General features: G+C 36.9%; 1 protein-coding gene across 9 annotated transcripts in view; it reads left to right on the forward strand.

The window, feature by feature from the left end:
- efcab11 (EF-hand calcium binding domain 11) overlaps nt 1-27225 on the forward strand; it is a 109278-nt gene extending 82053 nt beyond the window's left edge. For 7 of the 9 annotated variants that reach the window (XR_012392718.1, XR_012392721.1, XR_012392724.1 and 4 more), the window contains 1 exon segment: nt 26405-27225. Coding sequence is in view for 4 of the 9 variants with exons in the window: in NM_001017812.1 (NP_001017812.1) it covers nt 26405-26498 (94 nt within the window). In the remaining 5 variants the exon portion in view is untranslated. 9 annotated transcript variants of the gene reach the window in all.
- Nucleotides 27226-27441: the final 216 nt, after the last annotated feature.

Here is a 27441-nt window from a genome sequence, read left to right on the forward strand (position 1 = left end):
AAATACATTAGACTACAAATATTTTCATTATTTGGAATGGTGGATTGATTGATTGATTTTGATTGATTGATTAATTGATTGTTTGATTAAGGACTTTACTCCCCACTTCTCCTCTGGTCTCTGTAGTGTTGTGATGCATGTTCACACAGCAGTGGTAATGAAAGGAAGCAGTTTAGACTAGAGAAATCAATCTATGTAAAATAGTGGTAACTGATTATTGATCACTTACAATAAAAGTATAGCACGTGAATATTTATTATTTTATTTTATTTTTTTCTGATGCAAACATGTTTGGCACTATGCATTGATTTTAATGGCTACATATATCCAAAGCACAATTTTTAATGCTTTAACTATCACCTGAAACATTCAAGTTTACTTCACTGTTTTGCACCTGAATCCTAATTCAATCATGACAAACTATATATTGTTGGAAATGTGTAAGACTTCTGACTATATATTTTATCTCATTTCTTCTTTTCTTTTTTTTGTTACTTAGTCACAGTTACAAAGTTACTTTGGATAAACACATTTAAAACTTGTTGGACGATTTATTTATGATTACATTTGAATTATATTGTATTATAGTCTAATCAAAGCAATCGTGGCAAACCATATATCATTTGAAAGCTTAATGTTAGTTGTTTAAATGATCGTTTCCATGGTGACTGATTTTTGATGGCTATTTCTGAGTTTCACAATCACCAGCTTGATTATAGATTATATACCTACTTGTGGATTATATACCTACTGGTATATAAACTACAAGTTCCAGTCATGCACTTCACTCACACACCTGGCCTAGATCCTCCATGAGTGCAAACAGACACAGCTGAAGCTGTTCAGGATTAATTACACAGACTATTCATACACCTCTCAAACACACACAGATTGCGGAGTCGTGTTATACTGATTGTGAACATTACGATGCGTTTTTCTTACCTTGCCTTCTGTGTTTAAACCTTGCTTTGTTTTGTTCGTTTTACATTGTCTGCTGCCTTTGACCACTCGCCTGATATTTGATTACGACTCTGGGTTACCTCTAAATCTGTTTATTCCTATGTTGACCATTGACCAACTATTCTTAATAAACCTGCATTTGGATTCGCACTCTGTTGTCAGCATCCCATTTCACATTACACTGAGCAACAGCTATTTATTAATTTGCAAAAAAAATAAAAAATACTCACCGGAGTCGTAAAGCATTACGTTGCTACAATAATCCACATGTAAAATTTTGTTTCGATGCTTTTAAGAGACTAAATTCAAATTAAGTACCACAAAACTGTCTATATTATGTCAGAGTTATTGTCTACTTACAAATATTGTTGAAAATATGAATAAATGCAATTTATTTTTCTCAAAACATAGGGGGCGCTCTAGTAGGTTCATCAATGGAAATTGGAAGTCATCTAGTGGTTATGTTTGGTGCTGCGGCCAAACAAACATCCTACTAAAAGCATTTTTTTTAAACATCAATTTCAAATTTAGAATATAATTTGAATTTTAGACTAAACATGTTTTGTGAAATACATATTTTATGCGTTGTTATAACAGACATTTCATCATACAATACATAGTATTCCTAGTCATTTCCACAGGCAGCTGCTCGGATGTTCTAAAAAAGTGCTAAAACAAGCTCAATAAGAAACACTCAACATAGAACTGGCTTACATTTCATTTATCATTATCCCTTTTATAGTTATTGCTATACTTTATATAGTTTTACATTTCTATAGAGGACACATTTCATGCCAACAAGAAGTTTAGTAGTTTAGCAAAATGCTAATTTTACACAGATATTTTAAAATTTACTATTATTCTGTTACCTTCTTTCTGTTCAGATTGATTAAATTTTTTTTTTTTATAAAGTTTAAGTTGGAATCATATGTTAAAACTGACCATACTACTTTATAATTTTTGTCTACTTAATAAATATTGTTAAGGTATGAATTCCTCAAAACATAGGGGGCGCTCTTGTAGGATCATCAATAAAAATTGGAAGTCATCTAGTGGTGATGTTTGGTACTGTGGCCAAACAAAATCTTACTGAAAGCTAATTTTTGAGATATTAATTTCAAATTTGCAACATTTTAGGCTAAAACGTGTTTTGTAAAATACATTTTATGTTTTATTATAGCAAACATTTTATCATACAATTATTGTTTTATAATTGACATATACATAAAGGCATTAATTCTTTTTTTTTTTCACTTCAGCTACAATCTGACTTATTTAAAATGAGACCAAGCTTTAATCTGTTCACCAAAGCTTTAAAAATTGGCCGTTTTAAGTTGAACATGCCATTTTCATATCTACGTTAAAAACATCAGGGCGTTATTAACGTTGTTTTAACATTGCTAATACCTAAGGCACAATGCTTTTTATTTTTACCCATTTTGACTTTTTATTTCTGTGGCACACATTTAAATGACAAACTTGGTAGGATAAAATGTGGCATATGTCTCCATAGAGTTATGGAAATGCTCAGACTGTACAATCTGCGCAAAAACGTCTAGACAGTCAAAAAGAAATTGAATTAAAAACCCTAAATCCCCAACTGCACCCAGAATTTCTACTGATTTTGACAAAGTTGTGTGTGACGTGTCTCTGTGGGCCCCTCCATCCCTCCCATGAAGATGAAGGTCTTTCATTTAGTTGCGTCTGACAAAAGAAATCGCGACTTGGTACAGAAGCAGCAGAGGCATATTTTAAGACACAAAGAGAGCGCTCTCTTTTCCAGTCACAAAGCACAGAGGAACATCCAACAAGAACACAAGAAGCACTAGAAGCTTGGAGGATCAGTGCGCTTTCTTCAGCTTGGAGAGCCCTGTGAAGCGTTTGATCTGAATATGTAACCGGAGCACTGTTGGAGAGTGTATCTGGAGCTCCAACCACAGAAAATGTGTGTGTGTGTGTGTGTGTATGTGGTGGAGGATAAACTGTACATGGGCGAGTTGAAGAGTTTGACTGTGCATGTTTTGTCTGCTCAGAGATTCTCTCTCGTCTCTACTCTTTATATTGTGATTTCATATTTCAGCTCCCCTCAGGTGAGCGAGATGAAGTGTTAATGGAGACGATGTGGAGCCCTGGTGATGTCCCATCAGTCCACAGACCCGGCTCAGGCAGGAGAGCATCAGTCCTGCTAATCAGCAGAGAGAGGAGCGCGCATGGAAAGCTGCCATCCTTACCTCCTCAATACTAGGGTCATTTCATCCCCAGCAGGGCTTCCTCATATGGAACCTCATTTCTCCTCTGGATTTCTCATCTGTATCTGACTGGGCCCAGTTACTCCACGCCCACTCCCTCCACTGAGCTTTAAAGTCCTGCTGTATAACCCCAAAAATTTTTTACACTTGATTTGTAACCGTGTCTCCGTCTGTAGACATGAGCAAAAATCGACTTTTGATATTATGGTAATTCGATAGCAGGAGTTCTGCTTTTTTGTCTTCAAGAGTGCATTTTTTACTGCTCTTCTACCATCAGGGAGCTGCTATTGGGGCCAGTTTCCAGATCTGAAACCTTCTATATCTATTAAATAGACCAAAATTGATCAAAAGTAGATCATTCAAACAGTACACTGTAAACAAAGAGAACAATACCTTCATGTTATCCTAACACAAGTCGATTAAGTTAATTTAATTGTTTTTCCAAATGGAAGTAGATTGAACATAAAACAATTAAGTTGTTGCAAAAAACCCTCAAGAGTTGTTGATTTAAGTTATTTTACATTGCATTTAGTAATTTAGCAGATGGTTTTGTTTAAAGCGACTTACGATTGAGGAGGTATTCAGCGATTCAACAAGAGGCAATACACGAGAAAAGCACTATTTATTGAAAGTAACTTTGTGCTCAGAGAATTTAGTTCTAGAGTATTCACCGGTTTCAAGTGTTCTCGGAAAAGATGGGTTTTTAGTTGTTTGAAGTATACCAGTGTATCAGAAATCCGAGTGGGAATGGGAAGATCATTCCACCAGTGTTGAACATTGAGTGAAAAGGTTTTGGAAAGTGGCTTTTAGGTAGGGCAAGACAGAATCTGCTGATATTTTTTCCTATTTCTGCACAGAGTTTTGTAAAAAGTCTGTGGATTTATGCAGAATGATTTTGGGAATTTATTAGCTAACCTTATTATGTGAAGTAAAAAATACTTTTTTTTTTTTACTTTTATTTAATGTTTACAATGCAAATCCAATTACATTCAAATTTGCAACAATCAAAGCAGGTTTCTCACATAATATATCTACTAAAAGACAGGAAATATTACTTTACAAACTTTATTGTGAATAAAACATACATATTTTCATATTAGTCAATATTATTACTGAAATTAATTTAAAAACCGAAAATATATAAATTTACACAAGTAAATAGACTGGGCTAAAAATCTGTGTATTTCTGTGCGCTCAGATTCCGTGTGGGCCTACTTATAGCTCCTATTTTATATAAGTAGTTTAAAGCGGCACTATTTTATTAGGTTAATAAGTGGGAATTGGAAACTATGTGAAGTATATGAAATCTAAATTATTAATTGTAATATCAAAGTTTTTTTTTTATTTTGAAGCCAAATGTTTTATTTCCTTTTAAATACAAATCGCAACTCTGTATGTCTTTTTACTCCAACGATTAAAATTTAGCAATTGAAGAGCCATTTACAGTGCCCAGCATGAGCATGAATGAGAACACCCCTTAAAGGTCTCAATATAATTAATAATCAATTAATACTAATACTCTCTTTGATACTTTACAGCAAGATATTTTGCATATTTGCTCAAATTATGTTTGCTTCTTGTTAAAACTACTTTATGAAAACAAGATGAAACGACACAATTCTTACGTTTTTTAATTGTTATGCTCAATCTACTTAAATTTGTAAAAAATAAAGAAGTTAACTCAATTGATTTTTGTTAAGAAAGCATTAAGGAATTGTGTTGGATCTCAGCATGTTTCACAGTGTAGATTAGTATACTAATTAGATTAGTTTGTACTTTTTTTTGTTTTTTGCTGCATCTTAACTGAATTTAAATGTATTTTCTACTCCTGTAGATGTTGAGTTACACCACTCTTATTTTTAATGTTTTGAACAAGTTATTGAATATAACATTTTAATAAAAAAAAAAATTGTTTAAATGTTTAAATATTTACCTAGAAATGGATTAAAATCTACATTTTCAAAGACATTTTCATTTTTGCTGTTCACTGTAACGTTTTAAATGAATCTGATTCTTTCTGAATGGCACACGACCATAACTGCTGTTTTCTGGAAAATTTTTGAAGCGACTGCCACTTTTAAATATGGGAATTCATTGGTTTATTTATGTCTCCATGCATATCAAACCTGACTTGCTTATAAAATTGTCATGATAAACACAGTGGTGAGCCTAGTAACGATCTGATGTGCCAAACGTTTCATATAGTACTAATACAGCATTGTTGAACAGTTTGTTGTGCTAATCCTCGGCAGTAGAGCATTATAAATGGCAGTACAGTTTATAGATCTAATGAAGTGGGTAGATGTTCATGAAATTTGCACTTTATTTTTTATTAGAATTCCTTTAGATTTATTTAAAGTTGATTGTTTCTTCTAGAAAGATCTGCCTAATAATTGAAGAGATACCTTGTTCCCAGCTGAAGTTCGTGTTAGTTCTCAGTTTGAGATGCTCTCCTGCATGAAAACAGTACCATATCTGTGCCTGCCCCATGCCCTGGTTGTTGGCCTAAACAGGAGGTGGTTCAGGAGATGTCTGCTCAAGTCTCTACAGGGACACAGAAGCGGATTGATTACCCAATGAGCCTGTGTTTTGCCTGCTTTCTGTCCTACGTGGTTTGTGTTCCAAGCTCGACAATATGAGCAGCGCTGGCAGCAATTCAATGCATTTATTTGTACCAGAGCAGGTTGCGCGTTCGGCAGCCTTGTTCGTTTTTGTTTTCCCGAATGTGTCTTCGCTTGTCAGAATATGCCGCTCTCTTTGCCTCACATTCCATTAAGAGGCTTTTCTAGAGGAGCTTATGAAGTGCAGAGAGAACTAAAGTGGCGAAAAGTGTTTGAATAGAACAGAAGAGTCAATAGACGTCTGAATAGACAGAGACTCTCTCTCATTACAGTGCCTGATTAAACAACGAGAAAATTTTTCGCGATGAATCAGGCTTATTGTAAAGAGCCTCCAGTGCCTTCTCTCTTCCATTCTCGCTCTCGGAGCAGTCTTTTAAAGTGGGATAAATTGTGGAGGAATATAAACAGAGGATTGGTCTCTCCTGGAGCAGACGATGATTGAATACGAGGGCCCCTGCGTCGGGAAGTGGGTTAAGTCAAGGAGTTATTAAGAAGACGGCTGGAAATGACAGCGATGCCAAATGGAGCCAGTGGCTTGGGACGGGTTTGAAGCCAGGATGACTTTTCAGGATAAGAGCTGGATTTAAATAAATTGACCTTCCTTTCCCGTGACTAAAACGGATTGTTGTTGGGAGTTTTGGGGCCAAAGCGAGCGGTAAACATTTATTAGAAATCCATAGCCTTGGAACAAACAACACTGCTCCCCTCGTTTTCCTCGGCATGCTCCACAAAGCCCCATCGTCTTGACTTTCAATCCCAGTTACGTAATCCATTTACCACCTGTAAAGCCTCCCGAGGAGATTGCCTCCTCAACCGATTGGTCAACAAGCTTTTTAAGGATGTCACACAGACATCTCTTTTAATTCTGTTTAAGACGCCGCTGCATTCGGGATGAGTGCAGATGTGGAAAGTCACAGCAATGCCCAATTAACTAAGTGAGCGAGCCACAAGATGCACACTACGTAGTCATCAATCTCTCCTCCCGGTAAGCACATTCTAATTTACAGCTGCAAGCTGTGGCTTTACAGCCTAGTTTCGCCTTCATGGCTTTGTGCTGAAAACGTGTCAGGATTCTAAGCATGGCATGAATCAACGTATTTTAGTGTTTTATATCCTAATGTCGGGTGTACTGAGTTAATTGGTTTGGGGGGGAATGTGTGAGGGTCGTTGTGTCAGCTGGTTGTGTGTTTTTATGGATGAACTAGTTTTGGTGGTTTATGAGGACACAAATTTGTGTAATGATATGGGGATGAACTGGGAAGTATTAATGTTGAGGTGTTTTATGAAGATATACCCTGTGTCCATATCTAAAAGGATTATTTGACATTAGTTTGCCACAGGCTTCCTGTAAGGGTTGGGTTCAGGGGTGTAGGGTAAGAGCATATAATAAGCAGTTTTTACATTATAAAATACATTATGCCTATTTAGAGTCATCATAAACCACAAAATCCAATATGTGAGATTTGTGACTAGTTTCCTGTAAGGGTGGGGTAAGGGCATATAATAAGCAGTTTGGATATTATAGAATACATTATGCCTATTGGGAGTCCTCATAAACCACCAAAATCAACGTGAGGTTTTTTTTTTGTTACTGGTTTCCTGTAAGAGATTGGTTTAAGGCCATATAATAAGCAGTTTTTACATTATAAAATGCATTTTTTCTATGGAGAGTTCTCATAAAAACCACAAACCGACATGTAAGATTTTTTTTGTGACTAGTTTTCTGTAAGGGTTTGGTTTAGGGGTAGAATAAGGCCATTTAGTAAGCAGTTTTTACATAATAAAATGCATTATTCATATGGAGAGTCCTGGTAAACCACCAAAACCAAAAAGGGAGATTTTTGTGACGGGTGTCCTGTGAGGGTTGGATTTAGGGTTAGGGTAAGGGTTAGGGTATATAAGAAGCATTTTTTTACATTCATAAAATACATTATTCCTATGGAGAGTCCTCATAAACCAACATGTGAGATTTTTGTTGTCTGTGGTTTGGTTTAGGGGTAGGATAAGGCCATATAATAACCATTTGTACATAAAATACATTAATCCTATGAAGAGTCCTCATAAACCACTAAAACCAACATGTGAGATTTTTTTTTTTGTGTGTGTGACTGGTTTCCTGTGAGAGTTGTGTTTAAGGATAGCATAAGACTGTATAATATGCTGTTTTTTTTTCATTATAAAATACCTTATTCTTATGGGGAGTCCTCATAAACCACCAAAACCAACATGTGAGATTTTTTTGTGATTGGTTTCCTGTGAGATGTGTTTAGGGGTAGGGAAAGACCATTTAATAAGCAGTTTTTTTCATTATAAAATACATTATTCTTATGGTGAGTTCTCATAAACCACCAAAACCAACATGTAAGTTTTTTTTTTTTTTTTTTTTGTCACTGTGTGAGCAAAAGAGTCTGTTCATCTGACTGGCGGAGTGTTGTTTGGCATGTACTCTCTCTGGGTGTGTGGGACTGCTGGAACAACAGCTTAGTTTTCAGTGCACTCTTCTCGGATGTTTAAGAATAGACTGTCCCTGTCAGCGCTGGTCTCTTTCTTCCCAGGTGACTGGTGTTTGCAAGACCACCTGTGCTGTAGAAAAGAGGGATATATAGAACAAATCAGATAAAAATTTTACATGTTGTGTGTAAGTTTAGTTTGTTCAACTATTATCAACAGGTCATATAGTGCAGGTGTACTATACCAGATGTGGTGTACTAAAAAGTTTCAGTCGAAGTCTTTCTAGCTCGAGTAAATGTAAAAAAAAACCTGTTTGGGTCATTCACATAGTACAAAATAACCTACTGTAACGTCTGCAATTATATAAAAACAAACAAATAAATAAATGCAACCTATATGAACACATGCAGAGCCTTACAGTCTCCTATATGTTACCAAATACAGAAAAAACTACACACAACATACATTTAGTCCTTATTTGGGTTAAAAAACAACACGCAACATATAGCCCAGTCAGTGCAAATCTCTCACCTGTATCTGTAATCTTCACCAGCACATGTAACCTGTGTTAGAGAGTAATTCTGTCACTTCTGAGTTCATAGAAGGTCCTAATGGTGATGATTATAGTTAAATAGGGCAGTTTGTTCATGTTTTAGGTTGCTGAAAGAATCATTTGCTCCTTTGTTTTTTTCGCGGTTCACTTTTACGTTAGTCTGTTTCTGTAAGGATGTCAGACGCACTTCAATAATCACGTGCACGTTATTATCATCAGCTAAAGAAGTTTATTTCAAATACAGACGCGCAGCAAGCACATGCGAGAAAGCGAAACTGCTCACACTTTAGACAGCCTTGTAAACAACGACATGGTAGATTCTGCTTTTTTTCTTGGCTTTGTGAATGTTCATCAAGACGACGAAAAGGTTTATTTAAGCTCTTGTTGACCATGGTGCGTTATTATGTGTATGTTATTACAATGTAATGTCTCGGCTGTGTATTTAAAAATGACACTTCCTTTGTGTTCATTCTTCTGGCATGTGCACGAGCTAGTGTCGTGTATCTGTAAACCAATAGCGGTCAGCTGCATGTGGTACGGTATGTTCACTTTTTGGTACCTTTTGGCAGTGGAAACAGTCGTAAAAGTGTACCAAACCGTACTGTACCACTCAGTGGAAACGGGCCATTATATGTGCTCTATCTTGCCTTGGTCAGTGGGCCAATTTTATAGGTGTGTATACAAATAAAACAGGTTTTCGTCAGCACATCTTCACAGGTCATGGCTTGTAATCTTGAACTCAACAACTCTGCCCTTTAGTCATATGTATTGGGTACATATATGATCGGCTTTTCTCATGCTTAAGCAGCTTGAGGGATTGTGTGTGTACACATTGGGAGGAGAAGTGTAGATTCGTGTCGTACAGTGCCAGATTTAACCTGCATCTTGTTTGTAGGCTCGACAGGTAGCTGTGAAGCTGGAAGCCAGTCGCCCCTGACAGCGGCATCAATATCACGTCTGGGGGCCACAGGCGGGGAAGAAATTTCTGCTGCACATTTCACAACTCCCATTGATACTTTCAGCGGTTGCCATGACAGCAAGGTGCAGTGGTTTTAATGGAAGCGATTTTGTTAATATAAAATTGAGCCTCGGCCGTAACATGTCTCCCACGGTGCAGCCGCTCTCCATCGATCAGAGGTGAAAATGCAGCGCTCCAGGATGCCATCTGCACCCTGCATTGTGCACTCTTATTAGGACAAAGGAAGAGCAAATGAAATGAAGCAGTCATAGGATTCATGATGTGTCCCAATTAAGACACAATCAGAGCACATCACAGTAGTGCGGTGGCTCTTTCCCTACCCACCGGCACCAAAGAGCAGAAGGTTTTCTTGTCTCGCCGTGGCATGCGTCTTTGATTGCTTGTTAGACTCCATGTACCATATGCATATCTAGAGATCTGTCACTTTGCTTATTTGAAGTAGAACCTGATTATGTCGAAGTCTCTTTTTTTTTTGGATGTTGAAACAATTTGTTAGAGAAGATGACAGAAGAACTTCACGGCTGATGATGCAGGAGGTTTCAAATTCCGAAGCTATGAGCTTCAAGGCCAACCATTCTTTCATTCATTTTCCTTTGGCTTTGTCTCTATTTTAGAGGTGGCCACAGTGGAATGAACCGACAACTATTCTTGCATGTCTTTTACGCAGCGGATGCCTTTCCAGTTGCAACCCAGTATTGGGAAACACTCATTAACACACACATTCATACACTACAGAAAATTTAGCTTATTCAATTTACCTGTAGCACATGTCTTTGGACTGTGGGGGGGGGGGGAACCGGAGCACCCGGAGGTAACATGGGCAGAATTTGGAGGAAAATAAATATATTTATGCTTTTTTGGAGTTGAACACTTTGGACAACGCTTGAACAAATTTGAACACCACGTAAAAATGTGATTAAGACTTTTTAATACCTTTTGAGGGCTTTATTTTTCTTTTCTTTTTTAAGACCCTGTGGACACTCTGTGGGGTTAAAAAAAAATCTAGATTTTGAGAAAATAGCCTTTTAAAGTTGTTCAAATTAAGTAATTAACAACGCATAATATTCATGTATATGAGTTTGGATATATTTTATGGTAAGAAATTAACAAATTATCTTCATATTACATTTTGGCATTTGACAAAATCTATCATTTTGACTTATACAGTGTATATTTGCTTTTTGTCAGAATATACCCTTGTAACATAAGACTGCTTTTGTGGTTCGGGGGCATGTATAGAGTTAACATAACACATGCAATATTACTTGTTGTATGTTAGTGTTTATCATATAATATTTTGTATTATTATAATTTTTCTGTTTTTTAATTTAGCTTTTTTATTCATGGTGAGGCTACGTATTGCACTCTGTGTATAGGTCTACAGTTTAAGCACGAGAAACAGATACCAAATTTACAATTTCATTTTTTTTTTTAGTTCATCTTTATTTTTTATAGCACTTTACAATGTAGATTGTTTCAAAGCAGCTTGACATAGAAGTTTTAGTACATTGAAATTGTGTCAGTCCAGTTTTCAGAGTTGAAGTTCAGTTCAGTGTGGTTTAATTTTCGCTGCTGAAAGTACAAACACTGAAGAGCAAATCCATCGATGCGCAGCTCCTCAAGTCCAAATCTAAGCAAGCCATTGGTAAAAGTGGCGAGGAAAAAACTGGATCAACCTGGAGAGAAACCAGTTGGGCACGACCATTTCTCCTCTGGCCAAACTTCTTGTACAGAGCTGTAGTCTAGGTGCTGGGGACTGGAGAATGCTGGACGTTCATCGTGGAGAAGCTGCAGGTGGTAGTAGGTTACTGGCAGGTGTTCAAGCAGGCCCACGGTAAGGAATGGTGGACCATTATTGCCTTTTTAGCATACAAGTAGAGGAAAAACTAGCCAGACAGTAATGTGTGAATTGTGGAGTGGGCTAAATCTAAAAAAATCTGTATTTTTTCAAGTAAGCTTACAAATATTTTTTGCTTTTATTATTGCCATAATAAGAAATATATTTGTAGAGCAACCCATGTTCTGTTGTCAGTAATATTTAAAGAAAACTTTAATAGGTTGAACTGTCCGAGATATGAACAAAAGCAAGCGATGCATCAGTTTGATTTAAAAAAAAAAATCTTGAATGGTTATAAAACTCTTTATAATAATTAAAATAATTTCTAAAAATAATTATATTGATATATGACATGGCATCTTGGTGGCACAATGGGTAGCATGATCGCCAAGCAGCAACAAGGTCGTTGGTTCGAGCCTCGGCTTGGGTCTGTCGGCATTACTGTGTGGAGTTTGCATGTTCTCTACGAGTTGGTGTAGGTTTTCTCTGGGTGTACCGGTTTCCCACACAGTTCAAAGACATGTACTAGGTATCAATGCAGAGACTCGAATTGATATTCGCGCATAAAAATGTGTGAACATTTTGAGTTTACTCAATTCATTCATGTATCAAATTTGCTTTATTCCAGTGTCAAATTCAGCCCACAATAGACGTGGATTTGCGTCATAGGCAGGGCTTTTGTTTGCCCGGGGACTTGAGCTTTGTTGCTAAATAGCTAACATGGATTTTATTGAGAGAACAGCAGGTATTCATTTTGCGTGCACTAGTTCCTTTCTGAGGTGCACCCAGCTCTGTGAGTTCATCAACTCCTCCAGAAATGATACCTGGATGATGGTAGCTTTCAGCTGTGTTTTTGACTGAGCCGAGCCCAGTTTGATGAACTGTTGTCTGGAGATTCGTCATAATCATGCCCCTGCAAGAACAAGCTCCTGATTAGTTTATTTTGAGCGTATGTTTGCTAAAGTTCAGATTTTCCAACTCGAGCGATCATTGCGTCATTTGGGCAAATCGTGCTGCAGGACATTCACGTCTTTCCATTGACTTAACATGTAAATCACTCATGCTTGACACTTTATCGGCGTCTGGTGTTAAGACAGGAGTATTAAGACAGTAGGAGTGTGTCCTCCTAAACTAAACACTGAAACTCTTTGGCAAAATATTTATTTTGAAAAGCACTACACAAAGGTATTTCAGCTGAAATGTTTTTTCATGTCTATATAGCTTGATGTTAAATTTTGAAAACTCCTTTCATAGCACTTTTAATATGTTGTTCTGTGCCCTGAATAAAAATCCTGTTGGTGTGGAGAAAAGTTGAGCCTGTAGAGGATCCTTTCCTTCAGGTTTGTGCAGCATCGGTGCAGAAGCAAAGTGTGCATTTTCTTGACAGTGACAGAGTAGTTCTCGTAGATCTGCTATGCTTTTCCTCCCCATCTCCCCTCGTTCCAAAATGAAATAAATAAAGAGTAGAAAAAAGAGCACCAATCAGAAGAGTACACCTGTTCCTGTGGGCCACGCTGATGATGTCATCACCCTCCGCTCTCCATCTCCCGGGAAGCCTGCGACGTCCTCCACAGGGAATCCTGCCACGGAGGTGTGAGACAAAAACGAATCGTCCAGGCAATATTTATCTCACTTATGGCCGTCCAACACATTGCTGCCGAGCAAATCTTGCCCACTCTTTCGCAATTCCATGCTGATTTCTATCCCAACACAAATCCTGTGTGACTGAGAAGACTGGCTCGTCTTGCTCGCTGCGCTCAGGTCCCAACTCACCCCCTCTGCGCTACGTTATCAGACGCTGCACAGATCACACACAGCGAGTGTTTCGTAGGAGTCATGGCCTGGGCGGATGACTTGGCAGATCCTCAGCCAAGTTGATTAGCTGAATGTTCACAGACACAGCTGCCACACTGCGCGGTAATAAGAACAACATCCTCGAGTCGTGCGCCATTATTCTGATCATGATGGTATTCTAGCTATGACAATGTGGTAATTAGAGGATCTGCATGCTTCGATGAGTCTTCATCACCACTCAGCCCCCAAGATATACCTCATCTCTGGCTGAAGGCTAATAAGCACCCAAAACACTAAGAGCCAGAGAAAGACACCTGTGCACATGGAACGGCAGGACCAACAACTTATATCTTCATGGCTAATCCTTAAAAAAACCTGCGTGTTTCATCAAACAACTGCCTTCATCAGGGTATCAGTGATCAGGTGCGTTTGGAGTTTCTTTTAAATACTAAATGGAAATGGAAAAAATATATATAAAATAAAAAAGATGATGTGTTTTATACAACATATTTCTTAAGTAATACAACATAATTATACTGTATATCTCTGTACATATCTTATACCGTCAAGGTTATCATACCGTCAAAATCCTATACCGGCCCATGCCTATTCCAGACGCACCTGATCAATGTTACCCTGATGAAGGCAGTTTTTAGTGGAAGCCATGTAAAAAGGCTTTTAAATAATTTTTCCACAATTTTCAAGTGCCTTGGACTGATTTTTGATGTTTATTCTGATGAATCCCTTACCCAAATAGCACCAACACATTATTTAAGCTACCCCTGAGCACTTTTTGTTAAATTTTGAACTTGTATCTTCTTTTAGAAAGTTCTACTTCTGTCAACAATAAAAAAAGAGCTTCGGAAGCTTAAAGGGATAGTTAACTCAAAAATGAAAGTTCCTCGTTACTCATGCTCTGGTCGTTTCAGTTGAAAGGATGTAAATGATAATAAGGCTTTATTTTTATTGCAAACCATGTCTTTTTAGCCAAGAATGACCGAATAGATTCTAAAGGCAAAAATGCTGATAAAAATCAGGACCTGGCTAAGTGGTGTGTGGACTTAAGGGGTTTTACGATGTAATCATGTATTGATAGAGCTCTGGATTGGTCAGTCTGAATATCTCAGTATTTGGGCTTTGGTCACATGGTCAAGGAAGAGACAAAAGAATATATATTTTTATCATTTTATGCAATTGTTTTGTAACTAATTCAGTGTAACTGTATTACTTTGTAAATTACTATTGATTTAACTTTTAATACTTAATTGCTCCATATTGCAATACAATGAAATCACATAATAGCAATGCTCTACTACATTTTTAGCTATTAAAACTTCTCTCATTTCTATTTTTGGTATAATATTGCTGATGAATGCTTTGACTAGAAATGAACAGTTTTTCACCCTCAGACTGATAATTTAAGTCATTCGGCAGAACTACAGTTCTAACCACTGTAGTTATAATACATTCTTATACACTCCTGTATATATATATATATATATATATATATATATATATATATATATATATATATATATATATATATATATTTATTTATTTTTTGGGAGTGAATGAAGTCTATTTGGTACAGATTTTTCTTCTTTGTGTTCAGCAGAACAAAGAAATGTATACAGGACTCGAACAACCAAAACATGAGTAAACAATGAGATAATTTTCATTTTTGGTGAATTAATCCTTTAGATAATTCACCCAAAATATAAATCGCCATATTTGTGTCACAACCCAGTAGGCACTGGACTTCAACATGATGTCAGATTGAAGTTGTACCTCTTGTGGGACATTGCATATTGTTTGGAAATAAAATTCGCTTTGATGTGAGAACCCTTTGTCAGGCTGACATCAACGTCCAACCTAAAATCAACCTAATATCAGTGTCTAGCGCAGTGGTCACCAAACTTGTTCCTGGAGGGCCGGTGTCCTGCACATTTTAGCTCCAACCCTAATCAAACACACCTGAACAAGCTAATCAAGGTCTTACTAGGTATACTTGAAACATTCAGGCAGGTGTGTTGAGGCAAGTTGGAGCTAAACCCTGCAGGGACACCGGCCCTCCAGGACCGAGATTGGTGACCCCTGGTCTAGCGTATTGCAGTTTGATGATGTGTAGACGCTACTACTATGACATCTGTCAGGCATTGGATTTTGATTGCCTTATCTGACAAATAAATGTCAGTATTTGACACCAATATGACATCGGTTAAGATGTTGGCTTAATGTTGGATTGTGGTCACTCTCCAACTTTCGTTTGACATTTGTTATTGAATGTCAAAATAATGTTGTCTTTGGATGCAGGCTAAACATTGAATTTTGGTCACATCACGTCACAGCCCAAATCTAACCTAATATCCTAATGTTGTGTGCCTGCTGGTAATACAGTAAATCAGAGTGCCTATATAACCCCTAAACACCCTTATGTCACTAATAATAGGCACAAGTCTCTGAACTTTACCTTGGAGCCATAGAGCAAAGTCGTGGATCCAAATAGTTCTTTATCATCACATGGACTGCTGTGAGCGCCATTTACATGGGGAAGTTATGGTAAATGGATACACTGTGGGACAGTTGGAATGCATTGTGCTCTGAGCAGTTTTCTTCTGGGAAACCATATGTCCAACATTTAATTTGGAAATAAATTTGGCATATGCCTCCAAGTAAATTTGAAATTTCTTCAAGAAGGTGTTTCCTTTGGGAGTGAACTCTTTTAACAGGATTATCCACTTTGTGACACATTTTGGGCATGTCAGAAAAAAATAAAACATGTTTGAGGTCCATTTATGGGTAAGAGTGTAAGACCAGGTCTTAAAATGGACAAAATTACTCTTAATGCACATTATATCAGCTTCAGAATGGTATGTGCTTGAACTTGAGATGACCCTGTAGACTTACATTTATTGGATATTGCATATAATTTGGTATTACAACTAAAACTTTGTACTATTTAAAGATGCAGTATGCAGATGAGTATTTGTTTGTTGTACCTCAATTAAAACAGTTTATAACTTAATTAGAAGCACCACAATTACTTAATTGTGTTCCGTTCTAGGGACAATAGACAACATGGACATTTAGAGTTTTATTTTAAAATGCAAAATATACATGAAAGGATTCCTTCACGACTACATGAAAACTTTGGACCATATACAGTAAATACTGTATTTCATGCATGTAAACAAGTGGGCAAATGCAAAGACTGCACATCTGAGTATTAGACAGACCCCCAGTTTAGGAATTGTTTAGAGAGCATGATGAAATGTTGACATTTTCCAGGCCTTCTTTTTTTCCAGATCTCAATCCAACTCTATCATTTTTCAAATTAAACATTATCAAACATTTTAAAATTATTATTATTTGCAAAATTGACTTTAAAATATACCCACCTATCTGATTCATACTCAAATTGAAGTTAGAATTGTATCAGAAAAGGATTAGCAACTGTTGGGAAAAAGGAATATATTTTTTTCTTTTCAATAATCAATTGTATTTGTACTAAAGGCAGGCATGTCCAAACTCGGTCCTGAAGGGCCGGTGTCCTGCTGAGTTTAGTTCCAACCCCATTCAGACACACCTGGGCTAGCTTATCAAGCTCTTACTAGGCTTTCTAGAAACATCCTTGCAGGTATGTTGAGGCAAATTGGCGCTAAAATCTGCAGGACTCCAGCCCTCCAGGACTGAGTTTGGACACCCCTGACTTAAGGTGATATTTACCAAACTTCTCTTGAGTGTGATATGCCTTGCATACTAAAGAAGCATTTTTGCAGACTAAACATACTGTCTAAAATTAACTTGAGCTATGCAGCTAAACTTCCTGAGATGGGTTGAAACTGAACACAGAATATTTGCAGTTGAGAAGTGTTATGCTTTTAACGGTGTGCAGAGAATTCATAGAAAAAGGAGATGTATGTATGGGTGCGGCTAATAGAGGAATGGAGAACGATTGACAAGTGACAAGTTTCACTAAACTCCACCTGTTAATATCAGCTACGTATAAAAGCTGGAGTCTGGAAATTAAAGTTTTTGCACACCTCCTGAATGTAACTTGTGCACTGCATTGAGAATACCAGAACTCTGTGAATTGAATTGATTATTTGTATCCAAAAAATTACTAAGATTTTTGACATTGAATAAAACCCTCTCGTGACCTTTTTTTATTGAACACGCATGTAATTGGCTAGATATTCTAACACTATAGACATCACTGGAACTGGTAGCTTCATTCAAACAATGGACTATTTATGGCGACTGCACTGACACAGCTTTACAGCTCAGGCCTGCTTTGACTGACAGGGCTATGTTAACAACAGCTAGCAGCGTATGAAAGAAGGGACAGCTAAAATATCACTCATGTGTCTCTTCTCGCTGAGATAAAGACCATGAAGAGTATACGGTTCCTCCGTGTCCACGACTGTGCCCCCTCATGTGACAACCTGTCAGTCTGTTTGATGCAAAGCCTTAGTTCTAATACAACATAACTCAATCAAACACGCAATGCAGGAATCGGTCTGCTCCGCTGCGTAAATTAGATTGTCAGTCCACGCAATCCTCTTCACACGTGATTATGCTCAACCTTGTCACACTTTAATTGCGACCTCCTGATTGCAGGCTAGTAAGTGAGATATGTCTCCATATTCGCTTAATCAGTGGAAGAAGCACAGGTGTTCAAAAGCTGTTTGTGGAGTTTCATCACACTTTTTTTTTTTTCTGTCCGTTAAAAACTTTGGAGAGGGGTATGCTGGATGTCTCAACGGTCCTCCTTCATGGGGAGGACTTCATTAGAATCTAATTAGATGAGTGCAACACTTCCATTTGAATGGGAGTCACTGGCATGGAAAAGGGAAGTGTGATTTTCCAGTTGCTGGATGCTTAATGTTGTTTTAATTCTCCTCCCTGTTGCTACCAAATTTCCCTCACATCTGCTGTGTTTGCACTCGATCAGTCTGCTGTTGAAAGTAATAGAGAAATCACCCCAGTGAGAGAAAAGCAGGAAAATTTCAGAGCTCTGTATCTCTAGCCTTATGTTTGCTCTTGCTCATCTGCAATTGGATGAGCGGTTTTCCTGTGGCGGTTTTTATCCGCATTAATCTCGGTCTTGGTAAAAACATCCGCTTAATGAGTTTTACGCGATTGCCTTCTGATTCTGTACTTGCGTGATACACTGCAGCCGATAAACCGCTCAAGCAGGGATGGCCAAAAACTAGGAAATAAAGATCTCTCTCCAGCAGAATGCCTATTTTAATTTAATCTCTGAAACAGGAAGTGAGCACTGAGAGGAAGAAATGGTCAGCCATTGCTCTCTAATGTCTTCCTCTGCTCCTCTGACACGATTCAATTTGCTCACACCGTCTTTATCTGCTCGTTATGTCACCAATGACTCATCTGCCAATGTGAAATGTGCACTTGCTTTGTGGGAACAGAGAAGAGCTTTGCTCTCAGCAGCTACAAGTGTGTGGAAAATCCGAACAATTGCGAGTCACTTTGTTGCAGCATCAAACCAAGATGCAAACCATTTTCTTAGCCATTCAATATTTATGAGTCAAGAATTAGAAACCATTTATTCATTAAAAAAGCTGTCCAATATATACGCTCAAAAAATCATTTTGGCTGGTTGTTGAGCTGAATCAACACTATTTTTGAGTTTTTTTGGCGGAAACTTAATTTCTATGTTCAATCCACTGAAATCAGCAAAAAATTACTCTAATAAATTTTAAACTTTTTAAAATTAAAGTTAATCGATTTGTGTTTTGACAACATGAAGGAATTGTGTGGAACCCAGCAGTTTTTACAGTGTCGTTTTTTTTCACTAGACAATAAAAGTTCACAAAATGGCTGTCCAGTAAGTAGGTTTTTTTTTTCTTTATAAGAACATTAAATATTTTTTTAGCTGAAGCTGTCGGCATTCACACTTTACAATAAGGTTTATTAGTTAATGTTAAGTAATGCATTTACTAACATGAACAAACTATGAACAATGCATTTACTACAGTATTTGTTCATGTTAATAAACGTTAGTTAATGAAAATACAGTTATTTATTGTTAGTTCATTAACTCATGGTGCATTAACTAATGTTAACAAGCATGGACTTGTATGTTACTAATGCATTAGTAAATGTTCAATTATGATTAATAAATGCTGTACAAGTGTTGTTCATGATTAGTTCATGTTAGTAAATGCATTAACTAATGAACCTTATGGTAAAGTGTTACCAAAAAATCACATACTGGAAAAACAAAATGAATACCTGTTGCTTCTGATGATACAAAAAAGCAAAATTTTTTCGTTTGCAAGAAAGTGAACGTGAAGGGGGTAATGGTTTACAAAATTCTATGGTATTTAATATGAAACCGTGTTTTCACAGTTTGATATGCAATATCAAAACAACAAAAATGTCCATGCTTTTTAAAACTTTGAACAATGATGCAGCTATACTTAACAAATCTTTGGACAGCCTTGATGAGCAGTGGCACTGAAAAGACTCTAGGTTCTCAAATACTTATTTTACAATAATCCACCCAGAATTTTTTGGTTTAAAATGTGCACCAAACCAAAAGACTCCAAATGGTTCAGTACAAATATGTCTCATTACACTTCTAATTTACAACATTATTACCTTTAAACTACAGCCTCAGCGGACCACTGAGTGAACTTTCTAACAAAAGATGATGTATACTATTTACACAGACCTCAGTGGAAGTATAAATCAAACAACAACTAAATACCCATCTTTTACAAAATCATCTGAACTCCTGTGAACAAAACCAAGATCCCACTATTTTCTCTCCCACTTCACCACATGACAACTAGGGCTGGGTGATTTTTCCGATTTTTCCGATTAGTTCGAATTTACGTTTTAAGACGATTTAATTTTGAATCAAATCGAGAAATCGCGATTTAAAAAAAAAAAAAAAAAAATTTAATACATTATAATGGCACCAATGCGGTTTGGTTCACTCTCTGAATGAAGCAGGAAGCACACCAGAAGTGCCTCTCGGCGACGCGCCGCGCAGCACCACGCCATGGATTTTAGAATTCTAAACAGGTCTCTATACACACACCGGCGCCGCCCAGCCACGATTCACGAAGCAGTTCTCATTTTAGCCGGCCCACAGAGCGCCATCTGATTATTTTCATCTTAAATATCAAGTTTTCATCTTAAATATCATGCTCGTTTGGTTTGTGATAGTTTAAACTGTCATGTCCGACCTGCTTGACTGCCTGTTAAAGCGTGAAGTCATGTAGGATTTTACTTGTTGCACATCTGTATGGATTGTCAAGACATATTCCCTCACCAAGTCGAAAAACTCGATCTCAACATGGATGAAGGACGTAAAGGCCTGCCATGTGAAAAACCACGCCGATCGTTTGGTTTGAACATGAGTAGAGGTGAGGGGCTGTAGCAGTGAAAATGAAAGTACCTGCCCCCATGACGTTATTTAGCGGACCTAGTTGAAAACCAGACAGATCAGGCAGCATAATAGAGAGTGGAGCAAAGCACATCAAAAGATCGTTATTTAAAAGGGGAAAAAAGAAAAATAGATTAAATATATTATTTTATATTAGACACACATCTGGTACTTGTATTTGCTCCTGCTATACGTCCACAACTTTACACATTGGGTTTAATTAATCTTTACAGTTTCCAAGTTCAGTCCTTTTCTTCCACTGTATCTTTAAGAAAAAGGCAGCAGCTTTTTCAGCAAAACTTGCAAAAAATACCTCTGTATTCCTGCAAGTGCAATATTTACACAAATATTTCTTATTCAAATCTACAGCAGTGCTATTTAACTCGTGAATTTATTTTACATTTATTTACAACTTGACCGATTTTTGTATGACATGGCCATTAAAATTACAATGTTCCTTAAGCAGATGGTTTTTCAAGTTACTTTTAAAGAGAATGTTACTTCAGTCATGTTGTTGTAATGTTTTGAGAAGACTAGTAACACAAAAAAAATAAATAAATAAATCGAAATCGTGAATCGGTCAAACTATATAAAAAACCTAGATTTTTTTTTTTTTTTGCTAAATCGCCCAGCCCTAATGACAACCCTAAAACATTATAAATTTTTAATGTGCCTCACACAAGTGAGTGGACTTGACGAACTACCTGTAAAAAACGCTCTTCTCTCCCAACCCCCCCCCACACTCCTTACTCTAGCACTTAAATCTATAAGCACTACAGTAATTCTCTGAGTTTCTTTGTATAATGAGCACTTCTTGTGTGTATTGCCTCTTCTTGTTGAATCGGTGTATGCCTCTTCAACTTTAAGTCTCTTTGAACAAAACCATCTATTAAATTACTAAATTTAATGTACATAGGATGCATCCCCCAAGTGGCTTCAAACCTTTGATTTTCTTTTGTTCTGTTGAACACAAAACTATTTATTTTAAAGGATCTTTGTCAATTGTATTCATTGACTACCACAGAAATTCCTATGGACATCAATGCCTACCAACTACCTAGATGCTGTGGAACAGGGGTGCCCAAACCTGGTCTTGGAGAGCCGATATCCTGCATATTTTAGTTCCAATCCTAATTAAACTCACTTAAATAAGCTAATCAAGCTCTTTCTAGGCATACTAGAATCTTCCAGGCAGATGTGTTGAAGAAAGTTGGAGCTCAACTATGCAGGACACCGGCTCTCCTGGACAGAACAGAGAAATGTTGTGTGCCTGAGAAACGTCTTGGATGGCCTGAGGTTGACTAAATTAACAGCAAATGTAAATTTTTGGGTGAGCTTGTACCTTTAAATGACCACAAATTGTGTCATTTTTTTGCTCTGCTGTTTAGTCTTTGCTTTTAATTTGTCTCACAACACTTTTTCCTATAGCCTTTCAAACTGAAAACTATTATTTCATTTCCCAACCATTTGAAAGTCATGGCTTTGGAATAAAACCTTTAGTTAGAGCCAAGTCTTTTCCTCCCGCCACACAACGTCCCTCACAGGACTGATAAAAGACTCAGTCAGCTGAAAATGAGCAGCTTTCCACACATTCACATCCTACACCTGTCCAGGGAACCACCTATAGCAGGAAGTGAAATAAGTCAGCCTTTGACTCGGTCAAGTCAATCAGAAAACACTTTCTTGCAAGGTTAGAGTGAACATCAGTGGGTTTTATGTCTGAGAGATGAGAAACATTTACCATCTCTACAGGTAATTGGCTGTGTCGGACCACAGAGCAAGACGACACTCGGATATACCTCCTAAACTAGAAAACAACTCATTTATCATCAAGTTTATGGATTATCAGATTGCACCAACAGAATTAATGCGTTTCTAATGGAATGCTGTTGCAGGCTGTGTTGGTGAGGAAGTGCCTGGGCTATAGATCTAAGAAAGGATGTCATGTCGAATTTGAGGCAAAGAGTTGAAGTGTTGCATATTTCTGACTTTCCTGCTATTCAGGTTAAGTTTAAATCAGACACTGACAGATACTCAATAGTGTTTTGCTGTGAGTGCCGAGTTCTTAATATTACTGAGCCATTTCCCCTTACATCTGTTCAAATGTTCAGTTTTGGTCTAAAAGCTATACTGGTTTAAACATATTAACCTATCAGGTCCTGCCATGACAGGTTGTCACTGAATGTTTTGCAGCGATTGCACTGAAAAAAAAATGGTTTAAAAATGGAGAAACCCTTAATTTCTACAGTGGATGGCACAACAAGTTAATACACTATTTAAATCCTTTTTCTTTTAAAAAAATCTATTCTTTTTATCTGATAATTAACAATTGAATAATTCTTTCTTTTATCTGAGTAGATTAAATTGTAAAATTCAAAGAAATAACAAAAATGATAATATGGAAAACAAAAAAATTATAATCTGAACTCAATGTAGTATTGCATAATTTTAATAAAGTTTGAGTACGTCTTTGAGATTAATTCAGGTGTCTCTTACCAGTCGACATTGTCACTGAACTGGGGGCTCATGTACGAAGACTTGCATTGAATTCATACTAAAACATTGCGTATGCAGTAAAAAAATTCAGATGTATAAAACACTGGATATGCTGAATCTCAAGCATATTCTCTTTATACATCCGAATTAAAGTGAAACTAAGCTCACATGCACGAGCGCAAAACTCCTCCCTGCCTCCTCCCCCTAATAAATATGGTAATGACTCTACTTTGGCAAAACCAAACAAAAAAAGCAATGGCAAAAGCAAGCAAGAGAAACTTCACAGAATATGAATTGGAGGCGCTCCTATCGGAGGTACACCAGAGGAAAAACTGTGTTATTTGCAAGTTTGTCCTCCGGAATTAATAACAAAAGAAAACAAAATAGAGTGGGAGAATTAAGCTGATGTGGTTAATGCAGTGGGGTTTGAACATCGCACTGTGAGTGAATTAAAAAAGGAGTGGCCCGATGTAAAAGTGAAAAATTTTGTAGTGTCTATTTAGGCTAAGTGCAAATAGCACACCTCGTTGGATAAAGCTAGTTAAGTGTTAAGTTAATCTATCTTTCAATCATTCAATCAGTCATTCAACCAACTATTCAACCAACCAATATATTAATAAATTAACCAACCATTCAGCCAAATCAATCAACCATTCAACCAACCATTTAGCCAAATCAATCAACCAACCAACCAACCGATTAATCAACCAACCATTCAATCAACCTATAAACCAATCAGCCAAATCAATCAATCGGTCAATCAATCAATCAATCAATCAACCAACCAATCAATCAACCAACCGATCAATCAACCTACAAACCATTCAGCCAAATCAATCAATCAATCAATCAACCAACCGATCAATCAATAAAACCAATCAATCAACCTACCAACCATTCAATCAACCAACCAACCAACCGATCAATCAACCAACCATTCAATCAACCTACCAACCATTTAGCCAAATCAATCAATCAATCAACCAACCGATCAATCAATAAAACCAATCAATCAACCTACCAACCATTCAGCCAACCATTCAATCAACCAACCAACCAACCAACCGATCAATCAACCAACCATCAATCAACCTACCAACCATTTAGCCGAGTTAACCAACCATTCAGCCAACCATTCAATCCGTTAATCAACCAACCAACCAACCGATCAATCTACCAACCAACCATTCAATCAACCTACCAACCATTCAGCCAAATCAATCAACCATTTATCCAACCATTTAACCCAGTGGTTCCCAACATGTGTGTGTGTGTGTGTGTGTGTGTGTGTTTGTGTAATATTAATATATAGTAATATGTATAGAAAATATAAAATAATCAGTTTTAACTTGTCTTGGCCTTCAATAAAACCAAAATTTAGGTAGGCTTTGTCATACTGTCTAATCTTTTTCTTCGCCTCTGAAGAATCACAGCATTTACGTTTGTCTGCCATTTTTGTTTTGATTTTGCCTTTACGACACGTTGACAAGCAGATTGCCCGAGTGAGCAAAATTTAAATAATTATTTAAAGTTATTTATTTTAATTATTTTCACTATTATGTTGGAATTTTAAGCATGTGTTTAGATTATTTTTTATTTTTTGGGCTGCTCGATTTTGGGAAAAATCATAATCACGATTATTTTGGTCATAATTGTATTCACGATTATTCAAAACCATTGCCAGGTAAAGTCAAAATTATTAGCGCTCCTGAGATTTTTTTTTTATAAATATTTCCCAAATTATGTTTAACAGAGCAAGGAATTTTAACAGTATTTCCTATAATATTTTTTCTTTTATTTGTTTTATTTTAGCTAGAATAAAGACAGGTTTAAATATTTTGAAACCAATTTAAGGTCAATATTATTAGCCCCCTTAAGCAATATATATTTTTGATTGTCTGCAGAATAAACTACCGTTATAATGACTTGCCTTATTACTCTAATTAAGCCTTTGAACTGTACTTTAATCTGAATGCTTGTATTTTGAAAAATATCTAGTAAAATATTATGTGCTGTCATTATAGCAAAGAAAAAAGAAATCAGTAATTAGAAATGAGATATCAAAACTATTATGTTCAGAAATAAGTTAATAAAATATTCTTTCCATGAAACAGAAATTGGGCAGGAAAAGGTTTGCTAATTTTCAAGAGGGCTAATAATTCTGACTTCAACTGTATACATACAGTTATTTTCCACCCTGCAATGGAAAGAGAAATAAATACAATAGAATAAAAATATGAAACAAACTGTGCTTTAAGCATCTTCACTGTAAGAAAAACACTTTAGCTACAGCAGTCCTTCAGTCAAGAGCAGCAAAGGTTTTCTCGTTATGTTTGTTTAATAATAATAAAAACAGGCGGCAGAAGGATTATATAGCGCGCTGTATCTTTAATGGTTTCTCTTTCACGTCTTTTGATCCTCAACTCGTTTATTACACAAATGAGGGTTAATGTAAATAATCACTAAACACTGCGTTTTGACACCTATTTGACCATTAAAGCGTTCACACTAAGATGACTTTAGATGTCTGCGCTCCTCTGCTCGTCTCAGTGTGCGAATGAGAGTGAATGCTGACCGGCCGCATGCTTCTGACTGCGTGATCGTGCTGCACACACACATAAGCTCTTTCGCGCTTTTAAGAGCAACACGTGTACAACTGTGGCGAAATATGATGCAATAATCATTTATCTCGATTAATGCTTTTTTATAATCGTTTGAAACCGAAATCTAAATCGGATTTTCGATTAATTGCAAAGCCCTTTATAATAGTGGACCATTTTTATGCCTTTTTCTACCTCAATACTTATCCTCTCCCGCGCCCCCCCTGTGAACTCTGGCGCCCCCCTTAGGGGGGCGCGGACCCCAGGTTGGGAACCACTGATTTAACCAACTAATCAGACAATCAATCAATCATAGTCTCTCGCTTTTTCTTCCCTATGACTAATGGATCTGTAATGTTAAAGATGGCATCTTTCTCCATCTTTCCCTACTATATATATTGTTTGTACATTTAATAATAACATGTTGTTCTTATTTTTGTGCAGGCATGCGGATCAAGATTCTGACGGTCACATCAGCTTCAAGGATTTTGAAAACATCATCAGCTATGGTTTGGCGAACACCTGCACCTCTACATGAGCCACAAATATATTCATTTTGGACCATTTATTTAGTTGATGAAGAAAAGTGAAGCAACGTGTATTTGCTACTTCTCTTTTGTTTTGTCATTTTAAACCATGACAGTCTGCCATTCACACTCTCGCTCCAATAGATAACTCTCAGCAATTTCGAGGACACAGTTTGGCCTTGCCTGTTGAAAGGCGGAGTAACTTAAGATGCTTGACACTTGGGTTAGATGATAACTTTTGATGTTGTATTGATCCATTTGGACCGAGACTGAACGGTGTAATAGAGAAGCACACATTTCTATTGTGCAGTTGCCTTACAAACTACATTAAATTTAACCCAGCCTCTCAGGGTTTACTTCACTAGATGCTGGAACAATATTCCCTTTCCAGCCTTCGGTACTCGCTCTCTTAAAATGACTTCTGTAATTTTTTTTTTTTTCTTTTTCCGTCAGTCAATTTTATAGCATCTTAAAAACTAGAAATAAATCATCCTCCCTTGTTCAGTTTTCATCTACAAAATAGGCAGGTTGCTTCAAAATTGAATATTTACTAGCGCATTCAGATTCAGTTGAAACTCTCTTCTAGCAACATGTAATAAACAGCCTGAACGCGCTCGTTCGGGGAGGATTTTATGCGACTGGTCTTGTTCCATGTGATTATGGTACTGTAAATACTTGTTTGTGTTTCAAGAGATTTGCTGCACTCCCATCTGAATAAAGATTAATTTGTTTTTGTAATCAGTCCTGAGTCTTCATCTGTGTGACACGGCGCTCACTCTATCCACAATCCATCAGGGGGCTCAGGAGGCATCAAGTAAGGAAATGGCCTTGGAGGAACAAAAAAAATAATCAAATACAGTTTTAATCAAATACGTGCTTAATCCACTCATAGGTTCATTTTCAGGAATGGCCCGCTGTTCAGATATAAACAGAGAGGCGCTAGTTTAATCTTCA

The sequence above is a fragment of the Danio rerio genome, chromosome 17 (genome assembly GCF_049306965.1).
Source record: "Danio rerio strain Tuebingen ecotype United States chromosome 17, GRCz12tu, whole genome shotgun sequence".
NCBI lineage: Eukaryota > Metazoa > Chordata > Actinopteri > Cypriniformes > Danionidae > Danio > Danio rerio.